The 19,259-nt window shown below is 44.1% G+C and overlaps 1 protein-coding gene across 2 annotated transcripts in view; it reads left to right on the plus strand.

Moving 5' to 3' along the window:
• Window positions 1-365: 365 nt before the first annotated feature.
• The window catches only part of BCKDHB (branched chain keto acid dehydrogenase E1 subunit beta), a 232,594-nt gene continuing 213,700 nt past the window's right edge, over window positions 366-19,259 (plus strand). For both annotated transcript variants that reach the window (XM_068551663.1, XM_068551664.1), the window contains exons 1-3: window positions 366-594; window positions 13,384-13,461; window positions 14,901-14,969. In XM_068551663.1, the coding sequence (XP_068407764.1) occupies window positions 399-594; window positions 13,384-13,461; window positions 14,901-14,969 (343 nt within the window). In that variant the 5' untranslated portion in view covers window positions 366-398. The remainder of the gene's footprint in view (window positions 595-13,383; window positions 13,462-14,900; window positions 14,970-19,259) is intronic.

Raw genomic sequence — 19,259 nt, forward strand, 5'->3', positions numbered from 1 at the left:
AAAAGGGTTACATTTCAAAAGAAAATATAAATCTTAAAATGGAAAAGCCATCGGAACCTCACAACGCAGATGACGTTGGAAAAGAACAAACCCACGTAGAGCGTGGAACTTTGCAGAACCGCGTTCTGCTCCCGGGTCCTGGCAGCGGACACTGGGAGGACTCCGCCTCCAGGAACAATCTCATTGGAGCTCACCTGTCCCTTTCCCGCATGCGCACAACGGGCAAACACTGCTGGCTCTTCTCGTCGCCTTCCCCACCCCCGAATTCCGAGCTCCGATTGGTTCGCTTCACGGGACCGCCCCTTCGGTCCACCCAGTGTGGAAGCCGCCTCGGCGCTCCGCCCTCCCTGCCGGCAGCGGGCCGCGGCGCAGCCTGCAAACCCCGGCGGCGAGTGGGGATGGCGGCGACGGCGGCGACGGCGGGCAGGCTACTGCGGCTCCGCACGGCCGGGGCCGAGGGACACTGGCGTCGGCTGCGTGGCGCGGGGCTGCCGCGAGGCTTCCTGCAGCCCGCGTCGGCCGACGGGGATGCGGCCCAGAGGCGGCAGGTGGCTCACTTCACTTTCCAGCCTGACCCGGAGCCACTGGAGTACGGTGAGCTAGGGGCTGCCCTGTCCGCTCCCGCGCAACCCAGACTCCCAGGCCCGCGGGAGGTCATACCGGGTGCCGCCCTGCCTGTTCTGGGCGGGGTCCGGCGGGCTGACCTCCTTGCATCCCGGCATAATCCCTGCCCTGCCCTCCGGAGCCTTGTTGTGCCTTAGGGTCTGACTGTGATTTCCTCCTTGCTCCATTTTTGTGACTGCTCAACCCTCGAGAGGCAGCCCCTCGGCACCCTCGAGATGGGTGACAGGGCACACCAGGTGTGCAAGGGCCTGGGGGTGGAGGGGTGGTGCCAGGGAAAGCCTCCCTTTCTCCGCTCTCTATCCTTGCTGTCCCAAGTGCCCCCCGCCCCCCAGAGTTGTCCCAGCTTGCCCATTGCTGGGCCACAAACTACGGGCATCGGTATGTTAAAAAAAAAAAAAAAAGCGCCCCCCCCCCTTTTTTTGCTTTAGTAGGTAAGAGAAGACGGAGGGACTACAGTAACTGAATTGATTTCCCCAAGGTCACAGAACAGCTTCTTCCTAGAGATGAGAAGCATCCAGCTTCCTATCTGAGCCTAGTACTAAGCTTGTGCTGGGCTAGGCTGCCACTTAGCCAAGGAGGGGTAAGCGATGTAGGTGACGATGTAGGTGACGGGCAGAGGAAGCCTTTGAGTGCTTCCAACGGCGGGCAAGACACGTAGCACCTCTCACGCTTCACGATATGACAGTTGCATGACATTTACGTTTTTTTCTGGGAGTTTTCTGTAAGCACCAAAAGATCCAGTGTCTATCATCAGAACATTGGAAACAATGAGAAAACAGTTACCTTTTCCTTGGCTAATAACTTCTCACATGCTAGAGCTGATATTTTGGGAAGTGTGCCAGTATTTGCTTGTGAGTAATAAAAATGAACATTTATTGAGCACTTACCACAGGCAGGCATGGGCTGAGAAGTTTACATTCATCCTCTCATTTGATGCTTAGGACAACCTTAAGAGGTAGGTAATGTTGTTATTCCCATTTTTCAGTTAAGTTAAATGAGGTCTTGAGATGGTTTGTCCTGGATTACACAGATAAGTTAGTGGTAGTATCAGCTTTGGAATCTAATTGTTCAGATTCCAGAGCTTCCATTCTAAACAATGTGCTAAACTACATGTGGAAACTATTTACTAAGAGGTGTTCCGGTTTTGTGAAATTGTTAGTAGACACCATAAAAGGCGAATAGCAACTTTTTCTCATCAACAAGATGGACCTCGAATTCTGTCTTCAAAGCAAAGAAACTTTAGCCCGATACTTGAGAAATAGAGCATAGGTCTTCTTAACTTCCTTCCATAATTAAGAAATTACTAAAACTTGAGTAAAATGATAATAAAATGTTTGTTCTTATTATAACAGTAATAAAAGCATATCACAGATATTTTGGATAATAGAAAAAAGCAAAAAAAGAAAGTAATCTCACCACCCACCACTGTAAATATTGCTAATATTTTTGGGTGTATCCTTTAAGTATTTCCTTTCAGTTTAGTGGAATTAACATATTCCACTAATAAAATGAGTGGAATAAAAGTTTCCCCTAATTGTAGTTTTAATACAGATACAATTTGCATTATTTAATCAGAAGCATTTTCCCATAACCTTCTTTGGAAGAAGACATGTTCTGGGAATTCCCTGGGCGGTCCAGTGGTTAGGACTCCGTGTTTTCACTGCCGAGCGCCCAGGTTCGATCCCTGGTTGGGAGACTAAGATCCCACAAGCCATTCGGCATGGCCAAAAAAAAAAAAAAAAAAAGAAAAAGACGTGTTCCGTCGAGCAGAAACACTGTATAATTCAGTGGTTAAAATCTTCGCTCTAAAATCAGATTGGGCTAGGTTCCATCTTCACACTGTTAACTATAACTTTAAACTCATCACTTACCCTCTATGAGCCTCAATTTCTTTATAAGAAGTTAATAATATCTAATTTGGAAGGTTGTTATGAGGACTAAATAAGGATAATGTGCATAATGTACTTAACACAGTCTCTGACTACTAAGAAGCACTCAGTAAGTAAATGGAAACTTTTAATAATTACCTTTATGCTTTTGTTGTTACAGTTTTGCTGTGTTGTAAATAATGCAGATAGAAACATTTCAGGTATCTTTTACTGTATCTGAGATTATTTCTTTAGGATAAAGTCCCAGGGATGAGATTTCTGATTCGAAGATATGAACACTTTAATGGATTTTTAATGCATAGTTCAGATTACCAGTTTGTACTTCTATTTGCGGTGTGAGAGTGTGAGTACTGGGTGTCGTGCTAAAAATCACAGGTGTACTGTGATACTGTGATTTGTAGTAAGAAATACATATTTGGTCTTTGTTCTGTTCCTGGCACAGAACTCCTGAAAATTCCCATAATGAGAGCAATAAATGTGTCTTTAGTTATGTTACTCTTGACTTTTGGTAAGCCCCTATGTCACCTAAGGATGGGGGCTGGTGACCCATGTGCTTCGAGGTTTGGAACTTTCAGTCCCACCCTGCTGACCTCTGGGGAGGGTAGGGGGACCTCCAGGTCAGTGGATTGCCAATGGCCAATGATGTAATCAATCATGCCTAGTGAAGTCTCCCTAAAACTTCGAAGGGCAGGGTTCAGATAGCTTCGGAGAGGGAAATCCCTGGCGGTCCAATGGTTAGGACTCTTGCTTTCACTGCCAAGGGCCCCGGTTTGATCCCTGGTTGGGGAACTAAGGTCCTGCAAGCCGCGCGGTGTGGCCAAAAACAATAAAAATTAAAAATTAACCCTGCCCCCCCAAACAGAGAGCTTCCTAGAGAGTGGCATTCTCAGGGAGCAGGGAAGCGCCTCACCTTTTCCCACACACCTTGCTCTATGCAGCTGTTCCATCTGGCTGCTCCTGAGATATATAGTTTATTATAGTTATAATAAACCAGCGATCTAGTAAGTAAAATGTTTCTGGGTTCTGTGCACTGCTCTAGCAAATTAATCAAACCCAACGAGGAACTGTGGGAACCTCCCATCTTAAGCTGGTCAGTCAGAAGCACAAGTGACAACCTCACTTGGTGTTGGCATCTGAATTGGGGGAGGGGCGGTCTTGTAGGACTGAGCCCTGAATCTGTAGGAGTTGAGATGAATTATAGGACACCCAGCTGGTGTTGCAGACTTGCTTGGTGATGTGTTAAAAAAACACACGCACTTTGGAATTGGTGTCAGAATCGTATGTGCTCACGCGTGCGAGTGTGACTGCGGCACACGCGCACACACACACACACACACACACACACTCTCTCTCTCTCTCTCTCTCTCGGGTATTTTGTGCTAACTGCACTTTGTTTTAATATGCATTTGTTTCATTTCTATTGAGGAATGTTTTCCCATATATTTGTTTGCTAGATTTATTTGCTGTTTTGTGAATTGAATGGTCCTTGGTTTTGTGTATTTTAAAAATTGTACAAAGGGTTATTTCTTCTCTCAGTGCTAATACTGTCTGCCATTCTTGAGCAGCTGCTCTGTTCCAGGTGTTGTGGTAGACATCAGTCTGTAATTCTCACAGTAACCTTGTGAGCTGGAGAATATTATGCTCATTTTACAGATGAGAAAATTGAGGCGTAGAGAGATGTTGGTGGCCTGCCTGAGTCTGATAAGCAGCATGACAAGAATTTGAACCCAGATGTGTCTAACGCCAAAGTCTCCCACACTACTGTTGTACTAACGTTTTGTGTATTAAAGATAACTCATGAAGATACTTATTCTCTCTCTGTCTTTCTATATCACTGTCTCTCTGCCTTTCATGTGTGCTACAGGTAACTTTTATTCTTTTATTTTGGTTATTTTGACACATGAGAGGGACTCCTTAAATAGAGTGGTGGTCATGGTCGACTCTGAGAAGGTGACATTTAAGCTGCACGGTGAGGGTTGATAAAGGAATCACCTCTGCAAGGACCAGAGTGGAAGTTTGTTCTCCAGGAAGAAACAAGGACAAGCAAGGGTGAAGGCCCTGAGGTGGGGTGAGACGTGCTGTAGGAGTCGAGAAGCCCACTGTGGTTGGGGGATGTCCTGTGTAGGGGACAGTAGGCAGCTTTCAAAGATCAGCGGCATAATGAAGAATCTTTGTATTATGGGATGACGGCCTTCTTTCCAGTCTTAAAATTTTTAGGGTCGGGCACAGTGTAAGCAAAGAGAGGTTAGAAAGCATGGAGTTTATATGAGGAACAGGAAGTAGCGAGTTTATTTGGAGGAGAACGAAAAGGGGTGGGAAACAAGTTAGGAAAAGTAAATGGAGGCCTCTAAAGCTAGAATAAAGGTTGGGGAGGAGAAAAGATTGAATATCTCTAACATGCCTTTCACTGCGCCAGTGCGTTGTGTACAGATTCAAATGTGGTTCTGTGGGCGGTGGAGGGCCATTGACTGTTTTTAGGCAAGAAAGTGACTTGAGATGTCCTTGTGTTATATTACTGGGCAAGTTTATAGAATGGATTGGTGAAGGGAAGGTAAGGAGGCAGAGAGATGAGTCAGAGAGATATTGTAATTGTCCACATGAGAAGCTTGACCTTGGAGAGTGTCAGTGGAAATGGTTGCATGTTTGGGAGGCTCTGGCACTGTTTTGCATGTGGGGGCTCAGTCAGGGGAAGGTGTATCGAAGGTGACTTGACATTTTCAACCTGAGAGGCTGAAAGGATGGTCAAGTGGTGGTCGCACTGATAGAAATGAGGGATGGCAGAGGAGAAGCACGTTTTCAGAGAGGGAGAGGGTGACTTAAATTTTGGATGTGTTGAGATGTCTTAGTCCGTTTGGGCTGCTGTAACAAAAATGCCAATAGACTGGGTGGCTTATAAACAACAGAAATTTATTTCTTATAGTTCTGGAAGTCCAAGGTCAAAGCACTGGCTGATGATTCAGTGTCTGGTGAGGGTCTGCTTCTTGGTTCTTAGCCATCTTCTCACTGTGTCCTCACGTAGTGGAAGGGGTGAGAGAGCTTTCTGGGGTCTCTTTTGTAAGTGCACTAATCCTATTCATGAGGGCTCCACCCTCATGACATACTCACCTCCCAAAGGCCCCACCTCCAAATACCATCACATTGGGAATTAAGTTTCAACATCTGCATTTGGGGGGACACAAACATTCAGTCTCTAGCATTGGCAGTGTTGACGGAATAGAACACTATGAGTGAGGTAAGGTGGTCTGAGTTCTGATCTGTCACCAAAACAACTATGTCAAAGGTAGAAACCCTTGGGGCCAAAGAATTCTCTCCGTGTCTCTTTTCCTCATCTTTTTTAGAATTGCCCCCAATGAATGTCCTTCCTCTTTTCTCCTCTTACTCTGTGTTTCCTGTTCTGACTGACTTTATCATTGCTCATCCAAACCTCTTGTGGTACCCCACAGAATGAAGGTAATGATGACAGCAGACACTTTGATCAGTGCTCACCGTGTGCCAGATGCTATTCTGGGTGCCTTGCATGTATCGATTCATTTAATCCTCAAGTAATAGTGCTGTGATAGAGAATTTGAGCCCCACTTTACAACTTAGCATTGTGACATTGGCCATGTTTATTAGTCTTCATAAGCTTTTTTTCCCTCATTTGTACTGCCTCGGAGGGTCGCTGTGGGCACTCAATAAGATAATCCATACAATTACTGGTGCCTGGCACCCATTGTGCTAGAAAGGTCTCCCTAATTAGGGAAGAGGGAAGGTAACCGGTGCAGAGTAGATGCTCCCTAAATATTGGGACATTTGATAGTAGTCATCTCACTGAATTCTCACAGTAGCTCTACCCATTAAATATTATTATCCCTGTTTTGTAGCGGAGGAAGCTGGATGTCGGTGGTTAAGTAACTTTCTCAAAGTCACATAGGGAGTAAGTGGCATATCAGATTCCAGGCCAGGCCTGCCTTATGGCAGTGTGTTCGCTCCCTTCATTACACTGTTGCTCCCCGAACTTCACTTCCGGGCCTCTCCCTCACCCTGATTTCGGGCACTGTGTATATGTGTGGGTTTGTTTATTCGTTTATTCTATGCATTTAAATTTTCTCCCGGATGCCAAACTCTGTGCTAGGTGCTTGAAGATATGAGTCTGGGCTTGTCCTCATGGCATCTGAAGTCTCATGGAGGAGATGGACGAAAAATAGCAAGCAAATGCACACTTAAATCAACCCCCATTGTAATAAACGGCCCGAAGGAAATGTTCAGGTGCTGGGAAGAGAAAAACAGAGACCTGGCAGGGGTCCTAAGAAGAGGTAACATTTAATGAAGCACTGAGGGGTCAGAAGGGAGCATCCAAGGAGGGGTGAAGAGGGTGCCGGGCAGAGGGATCAACAGTGAAGGTCCTGAGGGGGCAGGGAGCCCGTGTTGGTGGCCCTGAGCTTTGGGGACAGTGGTGCAGAATGGGACTCACGGTGGGCAGGGGTGAGATCAAGCAGGACCTGGTGGGCGTGGTGAGGAGGGGGGCTTTATTCCAGGAGCAGTCGGAGGCCTCTGAAGGATTTTGAGCAGAGGAATAATGTGACTTGCTTTGTTTTTTAGGACTCATTATAGAGCTCTCTGATGAATGATGTGGAGGCGTGAAGAGTAGAAATGAGGAAGCGGTACTGTGGCCTGAAGGTTTACACACACCCTAAATTCATGCGTGGAAGCCCAGATCCCCAGTGTGATGGTATTTGTAGGTGGGGCCATTGGGAGGTGATTAGGTCATGAGGGCGGAGCCTTCATGAATAGGATTAGAGCTTTTATAAAAAGAGATGCAGAGAGATTATCTGTCTCTGTCCACCATGTGAGGATATAGCCAGAAGATGCAAACCAGGAAGAGGGTCCTCACTGGGAACTCACCTTGATCTTGAACTTCCCAACCTCCAGAATGGTGAGAAATCAATTTCTGTTGTTTAAACCATCCAAACTATGGTTTTATGGCATTTTGTTACAGCAGCCAGAGCTAAGACAGGCCACTAGGAGGTGGTTTCCTGAACAGGAAAATGTTGGTGAGTTCTAGAAATAGGACACAGTCGTGCTGGATTTTAAGCTTTACTTTGGAAGTCATATATTTGGAAGTAGGATTTAGGGGATTGGATACGAAGAATGGATAAAAGGAAGACATTCAAGGATGCTTCCTTGGTTTCTGGCTTGGGCACCTGGGTGCCGTCTTGTGCGGTTTTTAAAGTGGGAATGACTGGTTTTGGGAGTGGACATCAAGAGTTCAGTTCTGGGCTGGTTGAGTTAGAAAAGCCCAAGACACCCAAGTAGAGAACTGATGGCTGTTGGATATAAAAGCCAAGAGCGCAGAGGAGAGGCCTGGATTGGAGAGACCCATTTGCGAGTAACCGACATATAGATGGATTTAAAAATCATATAGAGACTGAGTAGATTAGGGCCAGCTAAGGTAAGGGAAGCGCTGCAGGTTGTCATACCATGGGCGTCATGCCTTGGCAGATGTTAGCATGAGCCCACCTCACCCCGAACTGTTAATTTCTTCCTTTTCGTGGCTATGCAGTAACGCGGGCACCTTAAAAAGGCATTTGCGTGTAGAGACCCTTCATTTACATTTCAATATAAAATGTTCTGTCCCTGTTACTTGGATTCTCCCGGAAACTTACTTTATGGGGTAGAGGTCCGGACACCCTTTAATAGGGGTTAGAATGGGGTAGAGGTATATACATGGCTCCTAGCAAAAGATTCCTGGAGAATAGGGTATCCGGAGGGGTGCAGGAGGTTTTGTTGGGGGAAAACAGGTAGCTTCTTAGGCATCCTCTCATTTTACAGTGTGGTCCATGCCAGATTATGCCATGGAAATCACGCGTTCATCATGCTTCAGCAGGCGTGTACTGCTTGTCATGTATGTGTCAGGCACTGTGCTCAACGCGGAGGTTTCTAGGAGGACCACCTGAGGAGGGGCTGTGATACACAGGTCTACACCAGGGACCAGGCAGCTCAGAGCAGGACCAGCGCTGGATGTGTTGGTGGAAGCTTCGTTTTCTGAAGTAGACCCGAATCCACGTCTTAGCTGTGTGTTTATTTGTATTTGTTCGGGGCCTAACTGTAGATACACTTACTGTCAGCATGGGCTGCTGTTGACCTGGATTATTTCTGGACACTGCTCCTGGGGCACCCGTGTGACCCATTAACTCTCAGGTGCTCTAGCTCTGCTGATGGCCTCTCCCTCTCTTCAGTGCTACCCCATGCTGCATATGGAATAGTTACTCAGAATAACTGAGTACTGCTCATCGGACTGGTACTGCAGTACTGCCTCTCCCCCACTCCCCTTGGCCTGGAATTTGTCTTTGAATTGTGACATTGGTAGATTTTTTTCCTATCCCATTCCTTTGTTTTTAAGTGGTTGATGAACAATTTGCTTTGTGTGTTTTTTAATTTTTAAGAAACAGCCTCATAGGTTTATTTGTTCAGCTATTTACTCAACAAATATTTATTGAGCACCTATTGCATGTCAGATACTGTCGTAAGGGCTGAGCACATAGCTCTGAGCAAAGGCAGTTAAGAACCCCTGCCCCCTTATGTTCTATGATGTCCCTTACATCCCAGCAACGTGCCACTTTGTCTTTGCAGCAATGATGATGACCTGGTTTTTAAAATTTTTTATTTAAAATTTAAAAAAAAATTTATTCTTTTCCATTATGGTTTATTACAGGATATTGAATATTGTTCCCTCTGCTATACAGTAGGACCTTGTTGTTTATCTGTTTTATATATAGTAGTTTGTATCTGCTGTCTACTCCTAATTTATCCACCCCCTCCACTTTGCTAACCATAAGTTTGTTTTCTTTGTGAGTCTATTTCCGTTTTGTAAATAAGTTCATTTGTAGCATATTTTAGATTCCACATATAACTGACAACATGTGATATTTGTCTTTCTCTTTCTGACTGACTTCACTTAGTATGATAATCTCTAGGTCGATCTATGTTGCTGAAAATGGCATTATTTCATTCTTTCTTATGGCTGAGTACTATTCCATTTTATATATGTACCACATCTTCTTTATCCATTCCTCTGTTGATGGGCATTCAGGTTGCTTCCATGTCTTGGCTGTTGTGAATAGTGCTGCTATGAACATTAGGGTGCCTGTATCTTTTCGAATTAGAGTTTTCTCTGGATGTATGCTCAGGAGTGGGATTGTAGGATCACGTGGTAGTTCTATTTTTAGTTTTTTAAGGAACCGCCGTACTGTTCTCCATAGTGGCTGCACCAATTTACATTCCCACCAGCAGTGCAAGAGGGTTCCCTTTTCTCCACACCCTCTCCAGCATTTATTATTTGTAGACTTTTTAATGATGGCCATTCTGACCGGTGTGAGGTGGTATCTCCTTGTAGTTTTGATTTGTATTTCTCTAATAATTAGCAAAGTTGAGCATCTTTTCATGTGCCTATTGGCCAGATGATGACCCGTTTTTTCACAGTGTTCTGCTTAGGACAGTTTTGAGTAAGCAGCTCAGTTCCAACCATAAAACCCCATTTCACCAATGGGTACCCTTTAGCTTGCATCCTTGGCTTGGGAAATTGCACGCTGTGTATATTTATGTTTATTTTGTTATAACTTTTTATCTTGGAAAAGAAGAGTCGTCAGTCTGGCTTTGAAATTTTGCAGCCTGTTATTGACACTGGTATTTGTGTGATTTGGCAACTGGGTTTAATAATTTTGTAGTGGTGTTCATAGACCTTTTTCTTTTTTCCTTTTTAAGGTCTTACCGGTGGCACAGCTTTGGTTAGACATGCTCCAGGTGTGCTTATCTTATCATGAGGGAACTTTAGGCATACTTTATCAATAGTTTTTGGTGTAACCCCCAGGAAAATAAGTAATTCTAAGGAAAATACATATTTAAATGATGTTGCCTCTGAATAACTTGTGATTTCTTCCTGACCCATCCATAAATCATACTGCACATTAAAAAAGAATCAAAAGTAGATGTTGTTCTACTAAAAATTGTCACTTAAAGCTTTTAAAAGCATCTAGTAGAATAGCAGTTAATCCAAAACCCCAAAATTCTGACTTTATTTGAAAAAAAAAGTATTCAGGAGGGAAAGATTATGTGTTCACATGGAAATATAACCTTTAGGTACCCTTACTTGTAAATTATTTTCATACAAGATGAACAAGTTCTTTGTGGTTATCGAGCAATACTTTTCAGATTCACTCTGTATGATTTTTATTATTAAAGTCTTTGCTTTCTCCTTACTGGAAACTTGCCAAGCAGCAGTGTGATGATATGTCTTAGAGGCATTCAGTATTAATTCAAATGGTCACAAATGGTCAGCAGACTTGAAATAAATACCAGTTTAGATGTTTAGACAGTTTCATCCTCCCTAGAGTCTTAGCTATGAAAATCCTCATTAGATTTTCTTAGATAAAAATCTTACTTTAGGAAATGTATGAAAGAGGTGAAGGAGTGGGAATGTCATGGTGGTTGGGAAAATAGTTTACCCTAAACGATTATCGTCTGATGCTGGGCACCAGTCAACACTTCTCAGAGTTTTTATAGAATGGAGAAGGATTTAAGGAAAGTATCTATTAAATGATACAGGCTTAGCCTTTAAGACAAATAAATTATGAAGTAATTATGGACATGGGGTGTGCTGGTGATATGACAATGATTTCTTGAATAAATTCCTATTCTCTACACCAGAAATAAGAGTAGAACCAGGCTTTATTCTGGGCTCAGAGGGCAGCAGGGCAGATCTGACTGGGTATCGCCGAGACCTGTAGCCTGGGTATTAAACAGTGTGGAAGGGATCAGAGACAGGTGGGAGCCCAGAGCTGGACAGAGAATCAGAAGGCCGGGAAGATGGAAGGTTGCAGGTGTCCTAGGTCACAGCCTGCTGTGGAGCCAGGGCGCTCCAGGGATGGGCCTCCAGGAAAAGGATGGGGGACCAGTGTCTCTTGGCTGCAGGGTAGAAGGCAACAGCAGTCATGGTTGTGACCCACCCAGGGAACTAGACCTTGGCTTTTGGGACGCACAGGCTACTGGGGTTCACAGAGGTTAGATGGGCCAGTAGTCAGGGTAAGCAGCAGGTGTTGGAGGGATTTGATATCAGCATGGCTATGGGTTAAGGTGCATGGATCAGGCAGTAACATGAAGACGGGTCCTGTGTATCAGAGAAGATTCAGGCAGAAGCCTTTTTCTGCTCTGAGTAGTGCTTTTGTGGATGATCTGACCCGACAGTTCTGGGACGATCGTGGGCGCTGGGCATCACCGAGGCTTAAACCACAGCCCTAAAATCACGGTATTTCTGAATTCCAACATTTGGAACTTTATCAAATAAAGCTTTATACCATTCAGAATAATGCCAAGGTCCAGATGAAGGACACATTCACAGACCAGAGTCTGACAATTAATAGCTAATATTTATGCAGCGCTCACTGTGTCACGTACTGTTCTAAGTGCTTTACATGTATTGTTCCATTTAATCCTCTCAACAGCCCATTTAGGGAGATAGAGATTGGCTCACAGAGATTCTGCTTGAGCAATAAGATAGTAGGAAGGGCCAAGCTGGTGTGTTTAGGCATGGGGTTATAGTATTCTCCATACACCAGCAGTTCTGGGCACTGAAGTTTTTTTAGCCTTCCTCATTGTTCTATGGCCCATGACCATTTGTTCTTATTGGCACATTTAACACATGACATTGGTCACGTGTGTTCGTTATGGCTTATGTTCCTAAGATTCATCCAGGCGTCTTCCCAGACCACTACCACTCTGGCTGCTTCCCTTTTCTGACTTTCCATAGCTTTTATTTATTGTCTACACACATTCGTTCAACTTTGTTATGTTCCTTCCTCCTTTTTTTTAATACTTGTTTTTAAATATTTTAATATGTTTAAATTTTGCCTCCTCAACAAGTGTCTTAAAGTTTGTATTGCTTTTGTATCCTCTACAGAGCCTGCATCATTGTAAATAATTCAGTAAATTTGCGTAATATATTCCGTACCTTTCCTTCTACCTTGACTTTATTTTTTTTTTAATTTTATTTATTTTGTTAAATTAAATTAAATTAAATTTTTTTGGCTACACTGGGTCTCGTTGCTGCTTGTGGGCTTTCTCTAGTTGCAGCGAGCGGGGTCTACTCTTCATTGCAGTGCGTGGGCTTCTCATTGAAGTGGCTTCTCTTGTTGTGCAGCATGGGCTCTAGGTGCATGGGCTTCAGTAATTGCAGCATGCGACCTCAGTAGTTGGGTACGTGGGTCCTAGAGCACGTGGGCTTCAGTAATTGTGGCACATGGTCTCAGTAGTTGTGGCTCGAGGCCTCTAGAGCACAGGCTCAGTAGTTGTGGCACACGGGCTTAGTTGCTCCGCGGCATGTGGGATCTTCCCGGACCAGGGCTTGAACCCATGTCCCCTGCATTGGCAGGCAGATTCTTTTTTTTTTTTTTTTTTTTTAATTAATTAATTAATTAATTAATTTTTGGCTGTGTTGGGTCTTCGTTTCTGTGCGAGGGCTTTCTCTAGTCGTGGCAAGCGGGGGCCACTCTTCATCGTGGTGCGTGGGCCTCTCACTATCGCAGCCTCTCTTGTTGGTGGAGCACAGGCTCCAGACGCGCAGGCTCAGTAGTTGTGGCTCACGGGCCTAGTTGCTCCGCGGCATGTGGGATCTTCCCAGACCAGGGCTCGAACCCGTGTCCCCTGCATTGGCAGGCGGATTCTCAACCACTGCGCCACCAGGGAAGCCCTGGCAGGCAGATTCTTAACCACTGTGCCACTAGGGAAGTCCCATCTACCTTGACTTTAGTTAAATTTTAATCAACAGTTAAGAAACTGGTTATTTTTTATATATGTTACAATGCATGAATTTTTTTTTTTTTTTTAATTTTCACAGGGCAAACTCAGAAAATGAATCTCTTCCAGGCAGTAACAAGTGCCTTAGATAACTCACTGGCCAAAGATCCTACTGCAGGTAAACTTCCTTTGTGCTTGACTGTGGTAGTTGTGTTAATTCAGAATTGAAGATTTGCTAGAAATATTTGTCTGGTGCTCAATGGGTAACATTATATCTACTTGAAATTTTTAAAAGACCTGAACAAATGCTTAAGGCTAAATAATCAAATTATGATATTAAACACATTTTTTTATCCTCTTATTATGAATTAGTTCGCATGTGTATCTGGCATCATTAAGTTAACTTTCTCCCATAGTATGTGTGGTCCTTATATTACATTAATACCTTCTGGATTTTTTGAATATGTACTGCTGTTTCTCTAGCATGTAGAAAAAAATGGAAAATACCACTTCGTTCAGCTATCTATTTATAAAATGAAGGTTTGATTCTGTGCTTTCCTTTGGGATGCATTGTCATTCAACTTGTAAGATTTTTTGGGAAATAACTGTAATATTTATAATTAACTTTATAAGTAACTTTATCTTACTAAATTATTGATATAAAGCCAGTTGTCCCACTGTGTATTTTCTACATTTGATTGACTTGACTTCATATGTATATTTAGTGTACCTTGGGTTTCCACTTGGGAATCTCTGGTTTTAAGGTCAAGTGAAAAACAGGTTAATTTTTAGGAGGAAGTGAGAGCTGCACTAGTAGATGGTTAGACCTTCCTTTGTTTTGAATGAGAATGACTGATGTAGTAGCCCCGTAGAGAAGGGTGAGTTATTTTCTTGAGGTCCACGAAGCCGATGAGGTGCCTTAATGGGACTAGAATTCAGCTTTGTGAGCACCCGTTGTTTGGTTCTCTTTGCCTTACTACAAGGCGGCCCTCAGTTTTCACCTAGACTATTCTTTACCTCGCTTCTTACATCCATCATACTTGCCTCCTTCTCTTTCACGCAATCTGTCACTTTCCTATTTGTGACTGTTCTCTCAGCTTGAAATTCTGTTTCTTCAGCTCTTCAGATTGCTGACTGTCATTGTATGTCGTGTATTTAAAACAAACAACAACAACAACAACAACAAAAACAAAAACGCTGCTCAGGGACTCGGGAGCCTGGGGTGTGAGTCACTGTTCTGCCTCTTGCTTTCTGACTTGTTAAGTTACTTCACTACTTTTCTGGCCTCGTTTCCTTCATGGGTAAAACAAGATGAGAGTCCAGATCTGTGTTTCTTTCTCAACTGGGGATTTTAATCCCCCCTCCTCCCCTTACAGTTAACAATGTCTGGAGACAGACTTTAGGCTGTTACAGCTCTGTGTGGGGTCACTGTCATCCACTGGATAGAGACCCGGGGTGCTGCCCTGTGTCTGCAATGCACAATGCCTGTCGCAGGACAGGCCACTACGACAAAAGAATTATCCAGTCCAAAGTGTCCCTAATGTCGAAATTGGGAAACCTTGATTTAGATCTGTGGTCCATTCCTGTTTTCTAATTGTTTTAAACATTGTTTTTCAGTAATATTTGGTGAAGATGTTGCCTTTGGTGGAGTCTTTAGATGTACTGTTGGCTTGCGAGACAAGTATGGTAAGTTAGTATCTTTATATATGAACAGTATTCCTGTAGAACTTTTACTTAAAGGTCTTGAAAATACAAAGTTTGCCTGTTAAAATGTTTGCGTTATCCTTATTGTACGGATGGGTTCCTTTCGTTTCCACGGCCACCCACAGACTCCTTTGGCTTAGATTTCCCCAAGCGTGTTCTAACTGTAGCTTCCCTCTGATCTAGTTCATATTATACGTATTATAGATTCCAAAATAGTCTTCATTAAATGCATTGTTTGTCACGTCCTTCATGCTCTGGGAATCTTTGACCTCTTATTGCTGTCTACCTTAGCCGATTTCTTTTGTTTTTTTAAAATTAATTAATTAATTAAATTTAGTTGGCTGCATCAGGTCTTAGTTGCGGCACATGGGATCTTTCATTGCAGCCCACGGGGTTCTCTCTAGTTGTGGCGTGGGCTCAGTAGTTGCGGCCCATGGGCTTAGTTGCCCTGCGGCATGTGGAATCTTAGTTACCCGATCGGGGATCGAACCCACGCCCCCTGCATTGGAAGGCAGATTCTTAACCACTGGACCACCAGGAAAGCCCCAACCCCAAGAACATGGATTACTCTTTTTTGTTTTGGCCACGCTGTGGGGCATGGAGGACCTTAGTTCCTTGACCAGGGATTGAACCCACGCCCTCTGCAGTGGGAGCACAGAGTCTTAACCACTGGACCGCCAGGGAAGTCCCCCTACCTTAGCTCATTTCAGTCCCATTGCCTCTAGTTCAAGGTTCTGCCCTATTGGTGTCTGTTAATAGATTTCAGCTTTTATTATCTGCGATAGGATTCTCCAGAGAAATCGAATCATTAGGATATATCTATGTGTGTATAGATATGTGTGTGTATATGTATATATGTATTATATATCTGTATCTGTATCTATATTTATACTTATATCTATATTTATACCTATACTTATATCTATATTGAGAGAGAGAAAGTGAAAGAGCAGATGAGAAAGAGAGATTTATATTTTAAGGAACTGGCTCACACCATTGTGGGGCTCGCAAATCAGAAATCTGTAGGGCAAGCCAGCAGACTGGAAAACCAGGCAGGCTTCAGGACAAATGTTTTCTTGTTTGGGAAACCTTAGTCTTTTCTCCTAAGGCCTTCAAGTGACTGGATGAAGCCCATGCACATTAAGAAGGATGACCTGCTTGACTTAAAGTCTACTGATGTAAATGTTGATCACATCTAAAAATACCATCACAGCAGTATCTTAGACTGGGATCTGACAGCAGGCACCATCACCTTGCCAAGTGGACACCTGTCGTTAACCATCACATTATCCTTCCACAGGTGTCATCCCCGCCAGTCTGTGCCTTCTGCCTGGCATGTGATCGATTTCTGCCTATTGCTTTCACTCATTTCATTTGCCTCGGACTTAAAACCATCATAGAATGCATATTCCTCTGTAAGGAATGTGTTTCAACCTCTTACTGTTACGGGTGACTTTGAGGTGCTTTGACCTTTCTTTTTTTTTCTCAGCTTTATCTAATGTGGAAATCAAAGCAGTTAAGTTTGGGGTGGAGTTGACATCTGCCTACTGTCTTACCTTTGCCGCTGCCCTGTAAATCTCCTGTGTGCAGTAAGGAGTGAGGGGCCTTAAGATTTTTTTTTTTTTCCAATTGTAGTTCCTTCTTGTCCCACTCTTCTCTGAGGTTCTACTTGCATCCAGGAAACCATAGTTGAATCCAGGAAATCAAGTGTCCCATCCCACTTAGCAGGAACTCTCAGGTGGTTCTTTTCCCTTCCTTTACAGCAGTTTCATTTTTCTGGGTCCTGTCCCTCTGCTTTCTCCTAGCTGTCTATTTTAACAGCTCTTTAGAGTTTGAGATACTTGGACCAATCTCAGCTATCTCAAACTATCTCAGTTCTCTCCAGCTAATTCTGACTTCTAGAGATTTTAGATCTTAAAAAAGAAATTAAAAACCTTTATACATTTGATTTCAAAATACATATGCATCGTAGAACATTTGGAAGATGTAGAAAAGCGTTAAGAAGAAAATAAAAATTGCCCAAACTACCAGAGGTAACCTAGAGAAAACCACTGTATGTATCTTGGTATTGTATACACTTCTAGACCATATTTGAATACATTTGAATATATTTATATATATTAACTAATATTTAAAACATAGAACTATGCTTTTGTTTTTTTCTTAGGATTTTCGTCTCTGTTTACATTGCCCATCTGTTCTTGCATGCTGTCTACTTTATCCATTAGAGACCTTAGCATATTAATCATTTAAATTCCCAGTCTGATAATTCCAGCATCCCTGCCACGTCTGGGAATGATGCTTGCGCTGTCTCTTCAAATGTGTCTTTTGCCTTTTGGTGTGCCTTGTAATTTTTTTTCTTGATAGCCAGACGTGATGCACTGGGTAAAAGGAACTGCTGTAAATAGGCCTTCGGGGTGTGGTGGTGAGGTGTGGGGAGAGGGGAAGTGTTCTCTAATCCTATGATGAGGTTTGTCTTTAGTGAGCCTGTGCCCCTGGACCGTGACCTTCACAAACATTTCTCAGTTTTTTCTCCCTGCCTCAGGTAGAACAGGGGGGCTGGAGTGAGCTGGAGTTGGGTATTTCCCTTCCCCCAGGTCAGTTAGGTTCTGGTGATACCCAGTAGGTTGGGCTCTGGTTAACTAGTTTTATATGACTTTTACTTAAGGAGGGAGTGCTCTGGCATATTTCAGAATGGTTCCTTGTTCACTTCCCTCGCTGGAAGCACGAGGGGATTTTCTCCGACATTTACTGTGGAAACCTGACTGAGCTCCTGGAGGTAAGCCTCACAAAACTGTGGGGAGCCCCTGCGACTTGGTCCCTGGAGGTTTTAACTCTCAGACTTGCCCACGCAGAACCTCCAGCAATTCATCGATTACAGCCCAGGTTTCCTGCCCCAGCTCTGGAAAGTTGAGGTTCCCTGTATTCACGCATCCGTCTCTCCAGTCTTGGGGGCAGCGGTTTGCCCTAGGTCCTCACCTCTCTAAGGATCCAAGAAGAGTTGTCGATCTTAGTCTATTGAGCTTTTTACTTGTTAGGATGGAGTGGCGACTGCCAAGCTCCTTACAAGTGGGACTGGAAACCAAAAGTCGGATTACAGTTTTTTAAAATTAATTAATTAATTAATTAATTTTGTCTGCGTTGGGTCTTCGTTGCTGCGCACGGGCTTTCGCTAGTTGCGGCGAGCGGGGGCTATTCTTCGTTGCGGTGCACGGGCTTCTCGTTGCGGTGGCTTCTCTTGTTGTGGAGCATGGGCTCTAGGTGCGCGGGCTTCCGTAGTTGTGGCATGCGGGCTCAGTAGTTGTGGCTCGCCGGCTCTAGAGTGCAAGCTCAGTAGTTGTGGTCACGGGCTTAGTTGCTGCACAGCATGTGGGATCTTCCCGGAGCAGGGCTCGAACCCGTGTCCCCTGCATTGGCAGGCGGATTCTTAACCACTGTGCCACCAGGGAAGTCCCAGATTACACTTTTGTAACTAGTCTTATCTGTATCTATGCTGAGTAGTTTCTAGCCCTCACTGTTTTGCCCTGCCTGAGCCAGCGTGGTGGCATGCCATGTGCTTTACAAAGCTGGCAGGTCTTCTGTTGGCTTCTGCCCAGGGTCCCATCCAGGGCATTGCATTCCTGTCACCTGTGCTCACACACTAGCGACTTCTGAATTTCTGTCTCTGGTCTAGACCTCTGGCCTGAGCTTCATCTCTGGATTCAGTCGCCCACCCCTCCACAGTCTTCTCCTCGGTGTTCGAGTCCTTTCAGACTCAGTGTTTCCAAACTTTTCAAACTCAGCTGAATTTATTATATCCTCCCAGCAAATCCACGCCTCCTACTACATTTCCTATGTTGGTGAATATACCACCATCCACTTGGTTACTTAAGCCGGAAACTGGGGAGGTCCTAGTCTCTTCTCTCTTTCTCATTCTCCGTGTCCAGTCAGGTCCTACGATTTTATCTTCAGAGTTTGTCTTTTTTTCTTTTTCAATTTAGAATGTTACTTTTACATTTTTTTAAAATGAATTTATTTATTTATTTATTTATTATTTGGCTGCATTGGGTCTTCATTGCTATGTGCGGGCTTTCTCTAGTTGCGGCGAGCGGGGGCTACTCTTCGTTGTGGTGCGCGGGCTTCTCATTGTGGTGGCTTCTCTTTGTTGCAGAGCACGGGCTCTAGGCGCACAGGCTCAGTAGTTGTGGCTCGCGGGCTCTAGAGCGCAAGTTCAGTAGTTGTGGCGCACGGGCTTAGTTGCTCCGAGGCATGTGGGATCTTCCCGGACCAGGG

The sequence above is a fragment of the Eschrichtius robustus genome, chromosome 9, assembly GCF_028021215.1.
Source record: "Eschrichtius robustus isolate mEscRob2 chromosome 9, mEscRob2.pri, whole genome shotgun sequence".
Taxonomy (NCBI): Eukaryota; Metazoa; Chordata; class Mammalia; order Artiodactyla; family Eschrichtiidae; genus Eschrichtius; species Eschrichtius robustus.